This window comes from Lacerta agilis, chromosome 6 (genome assembly GCF_009819535.1).
Source record: "Lacerta agilis isolate rLacAgi1 chromosome 6, rLacAgi1.pri, whole genome shotgun sequence".
Taxonomy (NCBI): domain Eukaryota; kingdom Metazoa; phylum Chordata; class Lepidosauria; order Squamata; family Lacertidae; genus Lacerta; species Lacerta agilis.
Window position 1 is genome coordinate 63,749,834 of NC_046317.1, and position 13,586 is coordinate 63,763,419.

A 13,586-nucleotide genomic window follows, 5' to 3' on the forward strand; every position below is an offset into this window, starting at 1 on the left:
CCTGTAAAAAGCCAGGCCGGGAGCCACCTTAAGTTGAGGCTGCATAGGCCTTGTGGTGCATGTGATTCAGATTCTATTCAGTTGAACTTCTGGTTCTAAAGTTGACATTTTTTTTAGCAATGCCCCCCTAGTGAGCCTTCTTTTGTTCACTTCTTTTTATTTCGAGGCAGTGCACACCTATGTTTGTGGAACTGCAAACCTTTCCAGTCATGTGTTACTCCATGTGATCCCTTATTTTCAAATCCGAAACTTGACAGCTATAACTTGGCTGCCCCAGCCATTCTAACAGAACAGCAGAACGTGACCCATTGAAAGCTTCCCGACACAGGGCTTCCTGTTTTTAACAAGAGAGAAGGGCAGCGCCCCCAAAATAGCCGAGAAATGAAATCCGGTCTGCGGACAACAGATCCGACGCGACCGCGGCCCGCCGAGCGCTTTGAAAGCTCCCTGCTCGCTCCGCCCCGTGGGCTGAGCCTCGTCCGCCTTTCCGCCCGCGGGGCGGCGCGCTCCGCCGCTTGGGCTCGCCTCTTTCTCGGCTATGGCGGCGGCCCGGGACGCGGCGTCGGCTTGCAGCGCGGACTCCTTCCAGCTCCGGCACCTGCACCTGGCGCTGAGCATGCACTTCGGGCCGGCCGGCTCGGGGAATTTGCAAGGCTGCGTCCGCCTGGAGCTGACATGCCTGCGGGACCGCGCGAGCGAAGTGGTGCTGGACTCGCACCCCAGCATCGAGGTGGAAGGCGCCGGGCTGGCGCCGCCGGGCAGCGGCTGCGGCGAAGGGCAGGGCCCGCAGCCAGGCGCGCTGAGGCCGCTCGCCTTCCAGAGCCGCCCGTTCGCCAGCTACGGCTCCGCGCTGCACGTCACCCTGCCGGAGCCTCTGACGTGCGGGGACACTGTGGTGCTGGAGATCGCCTACCGAGCCGGAGGGGGGCCCGGGGTGAGTCGGGGAGAGAGGCGGGCGGAGCCGGAGGGCGCGCCGATCTGCCCCGGTCTCTTCCCCCAACCAAGGGCGGGAAGCGTGCAAGGTTCAAGTTCCGTCTTTTGACCCGAAAGCCCTTCCTCTTGATGGGGAGAGAGGTTTACTGGCAGCAGTAGCCCAGGAGTACGAAAATATACACTCTGCACATGCTCAGTATTATAAGTTTTTCCTTCCCTTGATCTTCATGGGCTGTGTTCCAAAGCTAAAGGCATGCCTAGGTGTGCCTGGGCTGCAGTGATGCCATTGCTCTGCTATTGCACCACCGATCCTGATTTTCATAATTTCCCCTTTCCCTCATTATTCAGGAGCTTTGGCAAGGGAAAAGAAATGAACTTGCCTTTCTTGCTCTTGTCCTTCCGTGTGGGATGTTACTTACTGCCTATGGACATCTTTCCTTGTTATGGGACTTAACTCAGCCTTGCAAGCAGAAGGGTCCAGGTTCAATCCCAGCCATCTCCAAGTCTGCTGAATTTAGCCTGGTGTTTGGCATCCCCCCAGACAGTAAAATTTAGTGGAAGTCTCCACTTGTGTGGGGAAATCAGCTCACATTAATGGAAGGGAGGACTCTCGGTGTAATAGCCACAGTTCCATGCAGTCAGTGGTACTGAACAAGAGTATTGTAGGGTGCCACACTCATGATGAGAATGCTAAACCCTCCCCATGGTGAGTGAATTGGTTCTTACATCTTAATGCATTTTAAACAGCCTTTTGTAGTAACAGTAAAGCCCCCTCTCACCTGCTTTCAAATGTATCTTCAGTGAAGTGAATATTCCAGTCTGTATTTCGAGCACAAAACCAGAATCGGGGTGTGGTTTTACTCTGGATGGATTTTGTGAACTGCAAAGCTGTCAGTGAGCATGTTCTCCCAATTGCCAGGGATACTGGGTCGAACTAATCATAATGTGGGAGACCAGTAATAAGGATCTTGGATGTTGGAGCCATCAGGATGGTGGGGGTTTAACCCTCTTTGCTGAGCCATCTTCCCACTCTGAAGCAACCTCTCTACCTCCTATTTGTTTTATACCCATTATGGTACTTGTATGCTTGCTCCACAGAGAAAAATACCGGTAGGAGCCTGGGAGGGAGGCATTTAGATCAGGAAAGCTACATGGAGGAAAGAGTTAGGACTTCCACCTACAGCCATGATCTGATTCCCCCCTCCCACACACCTATAATTGCACTGATACATTTCCTTGGATAATTTTTGGATTCAGGCATTTCACAAACCACGTAATCTGTTTTCCTCGCCGCTTTGTAAAACCTAATAACTGCATTAAGGCTGTTTGTAAGAAGAAGAAAATGCCTTTATTTTTTTGGACCTTTTGCTCAGTCCTGATTAAATTAATGTACACCTTGAAGAAGTCCAAGGGCTGCACGTTGGTGAGTGCTGACTGTGCACATCTTAGAAATAGTTCATAGGTGCTCTCTTGAAAACCTGAAGATCTGGAACATCCCACGCTGGGAAATCCCAGGGATTCAGGAACTTTGTGTTAGAGTATTTGGGTCATGTGCGGATTCTAGTGCTTGTTGTTGGCTAATAGCAACTGAAGGCAGAACAGAAATGACAGCTTGATCCTGTACCTCCTCTTATAGATCTCCTTTCTGGATTCTTATCAAACTGCCCAGAAGGAGAAGCCGTTTCTTTACACCTCTGGCTTTCCTGTGCTCAACAGGTCCCTTTTCCCTGGCTTTCACACCCCGGCTGTCAAGATCACGTACTCTGCACACATCCAGGTAAAGTATCCCGCTGCTCACAGAAGAATTGTCTTTTGTCTCTTGCTAGGTGTGTTGGCTTACTCCTGAGCAGACAGCAGGGAAGCAGAAGCCCTATATGTACACGCAAGGCCAAGCTGTTCTGAATAGGAGCTTTTTCCCTTGCTTTGACACCCCTGCCGTTAAAAGTACATACTCTGCTCTTATAAAGGTAAGCGAGGGCCGGCACTATCGTTTGGCTGGGTGAGGCAGCGGCCTCAATCAGCAGAATTCCTGCCACTGCTTCCACTGCCCAAGCCTCACAAGAGCCGTTACCCATTCCGCTGCTGCCTTCTCCTCCACCCCCACCCCCGCCACTCCTAGGGAGGTAGACCCTCTGCTAAACTTGGGGCCCTAACAAAGGCCCAGTCTTGCCATCCTCTGGTCAGGCCTGTCTCCCAGCAGCTTCCCCATCTGTGGTGATTCATTCTGTATCTCACTGGGTGAATTTGAGCCAGTTGATTCATAGAATCATAAAGTTGGAAGGGACCACAAGGGCCATCTAAGTCCAGCACTCTGCGATGCAGGAATCTCTTGCCCAATGTGGGACTCAAACCCACGACCCTGAGATTGAGAGTCTCCTGTTCTACCGACTGAGCTATCCCAGCTGTCTCTCAGTCTAACCTTCCTCACCAAACCTAACCCAGGACTGTTGTGAAGGTGAAACCGGGAGTGGGGGGAAGAGGACCATGCATGGCGCCTCAAGCTCATTGGAGGGAAAGTGTGATATACTTGAAATAAATAAAACGAGTCCCATCCCCAATCAGCAATTGCTCCTTTTCATTGCGCAACAAGCCTGCCTTTGTTTGTCTGTTAGGTCCCTGAGGGTTTCACAGCAGTGATGAGTGCAGTTACCCGGGAGAAGCAGAAAGACAACACTTTCTACTTCAAGATGCCTCTGCCCATCCCATCCTATCTGGTTGCCCTGGTTGTTGGGGACATAGTTTCTGCCGAAGTTGGACCCAGGTAAGAGGGTGGCTGGCTGCAGGCATAAAGATGAGCCACCGCATTGTTTTATGTCTGCCTTAATCTTCAAAATGACTAACAGTAAGGCTACCAAAAGAATTAAAGCAGTAATTAAAAGTTAAATGACGGAACAATTAAACTAAATAATCATATTCCTCCAATGTAAGACAACAGACTCTTGCTACAAGCTGGAATTGCTGGAGTCCCAGCCTATCTTTGTGTATAGAGGCTGATAAGCAGCATCTGTGGAAACCTATGGTATTCCAGGCGTTGCTGGACTCCCAACTTCCATTATTGTTACTTTTATATTTTGATGTGGAAGAAAGTCCTTTCATTGCTAGAATCACCTTTCATATGCAGTACAGAATGCTTTCTTATTTCCCACAAGCAGCCATGGGAGTGACTCCTTAACAAGCTGACGTTAATAAATGTGTTGTTGTTTATGTCACTTAGGGTGTTTTCTTCCAACATTTACATTTCCACCCATTTGTTTTCATCCCATGCTAGGAGCCATGTATGGGCTGAGCCCTGCCTGATTGAGGCTGCTAAGAAAGAGTACGATGGTGTGATTGAAGAGTTTCTTAGCACGGGAGAGAAGCTTTTTGGACCATATGTATGGGAAAGGTATGTCTTGCTGCTGCAGGGAAGACTTCCCTTGAAGTCTCTGCAAACATGCACACATTGATCCCAGATTTGGCATAGAGCTGTCTTACATTTTACCCTTTCCTTAAGTCAGCTTACCTGAACCAGGAAAAGCTATAGGTCAATGGTGAGAGCACCTGCCTTGCATACAGCAATCCAATCTCTGGCATTTCCAGGCACAGCTAGGAAGGACGCTTCATCTAAACCCTGGGAACCACTCATAAATCACTAAAGGAAGCAGTACTTACCTGGGTGGATCAATGATGTGACTCAGCTAAGACAGATTATTCATGTTCTTAAACCCATTGAGCAATACTTCAGTCTTTGGGTTGAGACTAAATTGGTGGTGGGACACATGTATTGCATGCGGAAGGTTCCAAGTTTAACCCCTGGCATCTCCAGATAAAAGGATGCAATAACAAGTGATGTGAAAGACCTCTGCCAGGGAGCTTCTGAGAGTCTCAAGTAATAATGCTGGTCAGTTTCTAGAGGAGCAGTCATGTTAGTCTGCTGCAGCAGCAGACTCCTCCAGGAGACTTGTAGCACCTGAGGGACTAGCACATTGTTGGTGCATAAGCTTTCATGATCAACAGTCCACTTGCACAGTGCAGTCTTGATGGATATATGGTCTGGCCTGCTCTAAGGTGGTTTCCTATCTTCTATGAACTTTTGCTGAAGATGGGCAAGCAGCAATTCCCCACTCTTGAGACAATGTGAATTCTGGTTGATGGCATCCCGCCAGTTAAACTGCACTGTACTTCAAGTGCACAGAACCTCCCTGAATATTGCTGAGCCTTTTTGGCAAATTTGTATTCTGGTACCTGAAACCTGGGGGCCATCCACTGCCACTCTCACACACAAAAGTGGAGTAACAAAATAGAAAATTATTTCCAGTAGCACCTTAGAGACCAACTGAGTTTGTTCTTGGTATGAGCTTTCGTCTGCATGCACACTTCTTCAGATACACTGAAACAGAAGTCACCAGATCCTTAAATATAGTGAGGGAGTGGGGAGGGGTATTACTCAGAAGGGTTGTGGGAATGGGTGATCAGCTGATAGGTGTGGAAAACCTGTTGATGACTCTTAACGGGCTGCAATTAGTCTCTAAGGTGCTACTGGAAAGAATTTTCTATTTTGTTTCGACTATGGCAGACCAACACGGCTACCCACCTGTAACTGAAAAGTGGAGTAGGCAGTAACAGCAGGATATTATTATTCCTTTAATCAGGGACTCTCCAGCTACAGCTTCCAGCATCCTTTACCATTGTCTATGTTGGCCGGTGCTTGTGGGTGATGAGAGTCCACAAACGAGGGCTACTGGATCCCCCCATCCCTTCCTTAAAGAAAAACCACTGAAATGCTCTCTGGGGTGGGGAGGGTGTGCAGAGCCTCATGGCAGATGCTGTCTTCTTGATCACAAGCTTTGCTTTTTGCAGGTATGATGTTCTGTTTATGCCTCCCTCGTTCCCTTTCGGGGGGATGGAGAACCCCTGTATCACCTTTGTGACTCCATGCCTGTTGGCCGGCGATCGCTCCCTAGCAGATGTGATCATCCACGAGATCTCACATAGCTGGTTTGGCAATCTGGTCACCAATGCCCATTGGGGGGAGTTTTGGCTGAATGAAGGCTTCACTATGTATGCACAGAGGAGGATCACTAAAGAAATTTATGGTGAGTTACCTGTTGGGCAATGTCCATGCTATTTAGTGCCTTGATATATTCTGCTCTTCTACAATTAGCATCCAGAGCAGTTAAATAGAAACATCAATATGTAAATTCATGAACCAGATCAAGAGCTTCTTCTTGAAGAAACCCCCACACATAACACAAACACATTCTCATAATAAGGATAAGGGTGATGGTGGTATACAGGTGGGACATGTACAAAAAAAAAAGTGTGGAATGCTCCTGTTCAGTGTGCCAGCCAAGCCCTTTTCTGAGCTACTCCATTCCAGGAGTCATTTTCTCTTGAATGCTTAGTAGAGGAAGGATGAATTCAGTATGGGTGATGCTACTCAGTGCAGTTTTGAATCTGGCTGTCTCCCTGGGTAGAGAGAATTCTTAGCATGAGATTGACCCTGAGGGTGAGTTGATCATCCTCATCTGTATTCAAGAAGAGTAGTTATGTTAGTTCATAATGCCAAAAAGACCAAACAGGTTTATTGTGGCCAGAATTCGCATAGTGGGATAAAGCTGAAAACTAAAGTTATCTGTAGCACTAACTTCATGTGAATATAGTATACATCAGTATACTATTAAAATATTTTTCAGTTCTCCTTTTGTCTTGGTGCCTGTTGTACTATACACCCTGCAGTCTTCACAGTACTGTACAACTTCAACTAAGGATTGTTTTGTGTAGGCTAGGCTGAAAAAAAACTTTCAACCTGGCATTCACTTTCCATGTGCAGAGAGAGCTTGATGCTAGGAATGCTGTCAGACGCTTCCATCTGCGTTCCTGAGGGGTGCAGCTTCCTGACAGGAGTGTTCCATGTGTCGCCCTGAATAATTTGAAGTTGCTTTTCAGAATTCCATTTGGAAGAAAGACAACACACACTTGCTAATGGTTAACAGAAAGGGTTGCTTCTGTTGTGTTTCTAGTGGGGTCAGCCTGCAGGTCTCAGCTGTGTTCTTCTTTTTTTCTCCAGTAACAGTGATGCTGTGCCCCAAATGATCTTTACCACATATTCATGACTGATCCCAGACTATTAAGCAGGCAGCTCGGTTTGATGGCCAGGAGTTTCAAACAAACAAGCAAACAAAACCAAAACACTAGCTCAGCTTCTTCCTTTGCTTGTCCCCTAAAATCAGGTGCTGCTTATACTTGCTTAGAAGCTGCCACAGGGAGGGCTTTGCTTCGCCAACATATGGACAACACCGGAGAAGACCACCCCCTCAACAAGCTCAGAGTGAAAATAGAGCCAGGTTTGTATTGGTCCAGTGCCTATGTTTTCCTTGTATTCAAGAAAAGAAATCTGAATAATCAGTTATATACAGAATTTTGGGTTGTAGCTTAATGTGGCTCAATCATTTCTGATAAGGCTTTTCCTTTTTTTAATACTGGCAATTGGGTGTTGTAAATCTTATGCTAGTTGTTTGTTCTGCCCAGGTGTAGATCCTGAGGACACCTATAATGAAACCCCTTATGAAAAGGGCTACTGTTTTGTCTCCTACCTTGCTCACCTTGTCGGGGACCAGAAGAAGTTTGATGCTTTCCTCCAGGTACTGTATGTTAGCCTGGGACTTGTCTGTGCTCATGGGAGTCTTGGGAAATTGGCTTCCTCTAGGATAGGAATGTGCAACTTCTGGTCCACAGGCTGCATTGGGACCATGAGGATGTTTTCTGCAAATCAAGCCCACCTGTCCTATATGACATCATATGTGGGGCAGGTAGAAACATGGCTGGATTGGGTGTGCAGCTACTTTCCCCATGGGCAATGGCGCCGAATTGGGCCCTACACTGTGGGTGCCCGCCCTCGCCATGACATCATCATGACACACACTGGCATCATGATGTCGTACCATGGGGCGGGGCATGAGCTCTAGCAGCGCAGCAGTGATTGGACCCCTCCTACCTGAACTCTGCAGTCTCCCCCCCCCCAACTCCACGCTCTCTCTTCCACCACCCCCTGCCTGAACTCTGCGCTCTTTCCATGGTGTGTGGTCCCTGCATGGCTGCCCCTGCGTTTTGTGGGTGCCAAGCCCCTATATGGGAAAGGAAGCAGTTTTTCCAGCCCTTTTCTCAGCACTGCACAAGGGATTTGGACAGGTGAGCAGAAGAACCCATCTTTCAATCATCTGACATCATGATGTGTTAGGTGGGCTGCCCTGCACACTTTCTCAAAGCTGGCCCACAGGGTGGATCCAAATAATGATCAAGTCCACTGGGCCAAAAAGGATTCCCTGTATGTTTGCAAGGGATGTTCCTTGGCAAGCAATGATAACACCAGAAAGTAAGCTGTAGCATCCCACATTGCTTGGAACTGTAACATGAAGTCTGGGAAGCTGTTTCTGAGAGATTTATCTTAAGCTCTAGCATTCCTTAAGTGGGGAGCAAAGACATCAGCCATGCATGTTGCACTTAAGAGATTCTCCAAAGATACCCTCAAGCAGTGTGAGCAAACAGAGGGAGTATGGACAAATGAATTCTTGCTGAATCAAGAATATATGATGCTGGCATAAAACCTGGAAAAAAAATCAGGTATCGAAGGGGGATATTTGTTCCTTTTTTAAGCAGACAGGTTTCTCAGCCTCTAAAACCTCGGGTGCTAGGACCCAATCTAGTTGGAGCAGGTAATCGCAGGCTGAACATGAGCTGATGTTCTTTGCTGCAAGTTACTCATGAGTGGTTGCTTAAGTAAAGGTGAAATGTTACAGGTGCACCATTCAGACCACAGTTTAATTCAGGGCAATCTCTCTCTCTCTGGCAGGCTTATGTCAACCAATTCAAGTTTCGGAGCATCACAGCAGATGAAGCACTAGAGTTCTACTTGAAGTATTTCCCAGAGCTGAAGAAGAAAGGGGTAGATACCATTCCAGGTCAGCAACACTTCCTATTTTTAGATATTTGTCCATAATTCCATGACCAAGCACATAACTTTTATGTAAATCTTGGAGGTAGCAAGTGTCTCTTTCCCAGTTCTCACAAGACACGTTTTAAGTTGGCGATAACTTCCATTCTTTGCATACTCTGCAGTTGCAAAAAAAATCTCCAGAATATTAGCCAAGAATAACTGCTAGAGAAGCATCATTCTGAATTAGCACAAAGCTTTGAGCAGCAGTTCTTCCTTACAGTCAAAGTGATTAGGAGTGAACATTCCTCCCAGTGTGGTATAGTGGTTAAGAGCAGTGGACTCGTAATCTGGTGAACCAGGTTCGCTTCCCCACTCCTCCACATGCAGCTGCTGGGTGACCTTGGGCTAGTCAGACATCTCTGAAGTCTCTCAGCTTCACTCACCTCACAGAGTGTTTGTTGTGGGGGAGGAAGGGAAAGGAGAATGTTAGCTGCTTTGAGACTCCTTAGGGTGGTGATAAAGCAGGATATCAAATCCAAACTTCCTCCTCCTGCTCCTCCTCCTCCTCCTCCCCAGTGTTCTCCATGCTTGCATGCTGCCTTTTTCTAGATTCAGCTCACCATGTTGACTCTCTCCACCCATGATTCATTGTCTTTATTCCCTAGGTTGCATTTCTAAAGTAGACATCTTGTCTGTTAGTTTTGAAGGGCCAAAGTCTGGCAGAGCTACTGCTACCTTTAAGAGACATTGCATCTGGTTACTAGCCAACAGCACTGAGGATGGTAATAAGAGAACCAGTTGCAAAACATCTGAGCTGGGCTTCTAGCTGGAATTCTGCTACCTGGTGGAAAGCAGTCATATGAAGCTGGTTGCTCTTCAAAGTGTCAACAACTGTCTTATGTTTTCTGGCAAAGAGCTGGTGCTACATTATGCCTGTAAGACTGGGGTGAGGGATCTGCAGCCCTGTAGATTTTATTGGACTCTGCCAGCACGGCCAATTGTCAGTGATGAAGGGAATGAAAGTAGAGGAACATCTGGAGGGCCATACATTAGCCATCACTGCTATAAACCATGCATGCTCCCACTGACCCATGGTTCCTCTGGCCATGTTTCCTCTGTCCAAAAGTGAATAATGTTTTGCAACCCAGAGGGTTTTTATGCCAGACATTTAGGTAACTGCTGCCAGGAGCATGGAGATTCTTGATGCAGTGAAAGTAATGTGTGCCCTGGCTCAATGAAGTGAATGCTATTGAATGCTTATAGTGGTATAACCACTCCGTAAACAAATCAGAACAAATGCTTAGTAAGGAATGGACCTAGTCTAACCACCGTGGAAGCCTTGTGCAAGCAAACCAGGATGAATAAACAGGTTGTTAGTAGCTTAAGAACTTCCAGTATTGGTTCCAACAAGCTTCCCTCTTCTCATTTCTCTTGTTTCCGTGGCAGGCTTTGAGTTTGATCGGTGGCTGAACACACCTGGTTGGCCCCCATACCTTCCTGACCTTTCACCTGGGGAGGAGCTGATGAAGCCAGCTGAGAACCTGGCAGAGCTCTGGGCATCTCCTAACTGTGACATGCAGGCAATTAGAGCAGTAGATATCTCGACTTGGAAAACCTTCCAGGTGGTCTATTTCCTGGATAAGATCTTGGCGAAATCCCCACTGCCAGATGGTAAGATTACTCTTTGAGGGTGGCAGAGGGAATCATTGCTCTGTAAATAAATATTGTTGACATTGAGATGCAAGCCATGTGACTCCCAAGAACTAGAGTATGGGATGGAATAACTTGGAGCGTTTGGGGCTGAGGTAGAGAGTATTTATGCATGGAGGGACACCACAGCAATGAGATGGCTTGTCCACCCCCAAGCAAACATTCATGCCTTTTTTTATACACAAAGCAGCATACGTCACTTTGGCTAGGGCTCCCCAATGCTTCCCTTGACCACATGAGGGCATAGGATGCAAATACCCATATATTCAGTTAGTTCCTGTTTCGGGCTCATAGCCCAGCACCCCAAGCCCACAGATGAGGATAGCATCAAAGCAAACCAATTATATATGGACTCATGGTTACAAAACTACCTATTAATTGTGGGGTTATCTTGACTACCAAGATGGTGCTTGCAGAGCTTCCAGAAGTGTTCACCTTTGGTTCAAGACACTTTCTGTGGGCATAAAAGCATGTGATCACGCTTTCCCTCTGCCTGTGGCTAGAAAAAATACAATACAATAGCTTCCAGAGGGGTACCTTTAAAAGACAGTGGAGGAAATTACAAGTCTGAGACATTTTAATGCAAAGCTCATGTATACAATTGCCTTTGCGTACTTTGTAACCTCCAGATGTTGTCGTCTGAGGCTCATGGGAATTGTAGTGTAAATGGCACTGGCAAAGGCTGGTGAACAAGATGAGCACAGTGACCATTCAGAAAAAGAGTAATTGGAATATAGGGCTGTTGCCTACTTTTGCTATGCTAATTTCCCTTCTGTTGTGTGGGAGTGAATGACCCTCAACTCTCATTTTATGCTAAGGGAACATTGAGAAGATGAGTGCCATGTACAGCAAGATCTCCAAAGCACAGAATGCAGAGCTTCGCCTCCGTTGGTGCCAGATTCTCCTCAAGAACAACCATGAGGCGGAGTTTGGCAAAGTGAAAGACTTTCTTCACAGCCAGGTTTGTGGTCGTTCTGTCGGTGTGACATTGGTTTGGAGGCATGTGGATCCTGTGGCTTTTACAAACATACATAATTGTATTTGTATGCCCCCTTTCCATACTTCAAACCATGCTCAAGGTGGCTTGCAACATGAAAAAATACAAAATTATAGACATAACAAAAGTAGTCATAAACAATGAATAAAACATCAAAAGTATGCAACCAAATTGAACAGTTTCCACCTAAATCATAATAAGATCTAAAATAAAGATACAAACAATATTGGTAACAGCAGCAAACCCTCTGCCTCCAAACTATACCGCAGCCCAAGAGTCTGTTCAGCAGCTTCAGCTTTTGTAGCTGGAGTCAGTCCATGCTCTGCCCTCTCAAACCAGGTGGGAAAAGGCCTGCAAAATGGAGAGTAGGTCTTCTAGGACACACAGTGAAGATAGTATTTTACCCACTGAATAGTAGATTGATCCCTTGTCTTGGTTGGAAGCTGGGGGGCAGGCTTGGTGTGGTGTCAGCCAGCCCTTTCCCCGCCATCTCCTTGTGTCCTGCCCACCCCAGAACTAATAGTTCCTTCTCAGCAACCAGTGGCAAAAGCTGCCTCTTGCCACAAAACAGGGAGTGATACTTTTAGCACAGGGGTGGAGAAACTTAGGCTGCCCATATGCTGTTGGACTCCAACTCCCATTAGCTCAGCTCTTGTGGCCCAGTGATCAGGAATGACAGGAACTGTAGTCCATCAACGTTTGGAAGGCCACATATATTGTCATCATTAATATACTGTCAAGGTGCTTCTAAGCAGCTGCATCATCCCTGGTTTAGCCACAAAGGCCTCTCCCAAACAACAGTCATTCTGAATGCTTCTGTGTACTGGAAAGTGGATAAGCATTATCTCACCTGCTGCATGTAAAAAAAGGAACGTGTTGCTGTTGAGGATTTCTTACTGCAGGTTTTGGAGAAGGAGAGAGAAATCCCAACCTTCATAGGAAGTTGTGGAGTGCTGCAGGCCACTGAGGAGATAGATTTTATCCATTATAGACTACAAGTAACATGGGTTATCTGTTTGGAAAAGCACTCAAAATTTAGCATATATCTTTCAGCACACATGATTTGTTTCTGTTTCATCTTTGCATCAAAACCAGAAGGAACTCGGGCATTAACAGAATGTTGCGGTGTGAAACCTAAGTGAAACTGAGTGGCTATTGAGTAAGTACAACTTTGGTGGTGAGTCGTCCTAATGCATTGTCGTTCTGTTCTTTATTTCAGGGAAAGCAGAAGTACACCCTGCCCATCTATCGTGGCATGGTGAGTGGCTCGGAGGCTGCCCAGGCATTGGCTGTGGAGACGTTTTCTGCCACGGCTCCACAGCTGCATGTTAACGTCCAGAACTACGTCAAAAAGATCTTGGGGGTGAAGAGTTAAGGAAACTGAGAAGGAAATCACAATTCCAAAGCAGCTCAAACTTCAGCAAATGTCTGTTTGCCATGCTGGGGGGGGGGGGAGTCCTCCCATCTTTGGAGTCCTAAAGGACTTTGTTCAAATGCTGGTAATTTCTGAGGCTTCTCAGAAGGCGTAGCTTCCTCATGGGTAGCCTGCTGATTTAAACTTTTTTCCACTTTTTTTTTTAAAGGGTTTGTAAATGTAAACATAAAATTATATACACAAAATTTCTATCTCAAAGTTTCCAAAATGTGATATATAAAATGTAATTAAAATACATAAATATGTGTGTGTTTTTTTGTTTCTCTAAATAATAGTTGCCAGTTTTCATTATATCAGCTACATTTTTATCTGCCATCTTTAGTTCTTTAAAAAGGGTATGAGTTTATCTACTGTTATTATTCATGCAACCTACTTTCTCACGTTCCTGTTTTGAGTATCTCTGTTCCCTTCCAGTACTTGGAACAGATTATCCTTGCAACCATTACTATATAGCAGGTGTAAGGGGAACTTTTGACCCTCCGGATGTTGCTGGACCACAGTTCCCATCCCTGGTCCATTGGCCATGCCACCAGGGGCAGATGGGAATTTTAGTTTGGCATATATCTGGAGGGCCAAAAGTTCTCTACACCTACCAT

At 46.5% G+C, this 13,586-nt stretch overlaps 1 protein-coding gene across 2 annotated transcripts; it reads left to right on the top strand.

Moving 5' to 3' along the window:
- Positions 1-513: 513 nt before the first annotated feature.
- RNPEP (arginyl aminopeptidase) lies at positions 514-13,236 on the top strand. Of its 2 annotated transcripts, none has more exons than XM_033153098.1 (11): positions 514-934; positions 2,760-2,900; positions 3,546-3,694; positions 4,202-4,318; positions 5,773-6,008; positions 7,146-7,259; positions 7,444-7,556; positions 8,765-8,873; positions 10,295-10,519; positions 11,377-11,519; positions 12,775-13,236. In XM_033153098.1, the coding sequence occupies exons 1-11, from the start codon at positions 539-541 to the stop codon at positions 12,928-12,930; spliced, it is 1,899 nt and encodes a 632-aa protein (XP_033008989.1). In that variant the 5' UTR covers positions 514-538; the 3' UTR covers positions 12,931-13,236. The 2 variants fall into 2 exon arrangements, with proteins under 2 accessions (XP_033008989.1, XP_033008990.1); XM_033153099.1 differs by lacking the exon at positions 2,760-2,900 and adding an exon at positions 2,570-2,710 and having other exon boundaries at positions 527-934; positions 12,775-13,227.
- Positions 13,237-13,586: the final 350 nt, after the last annotated feature.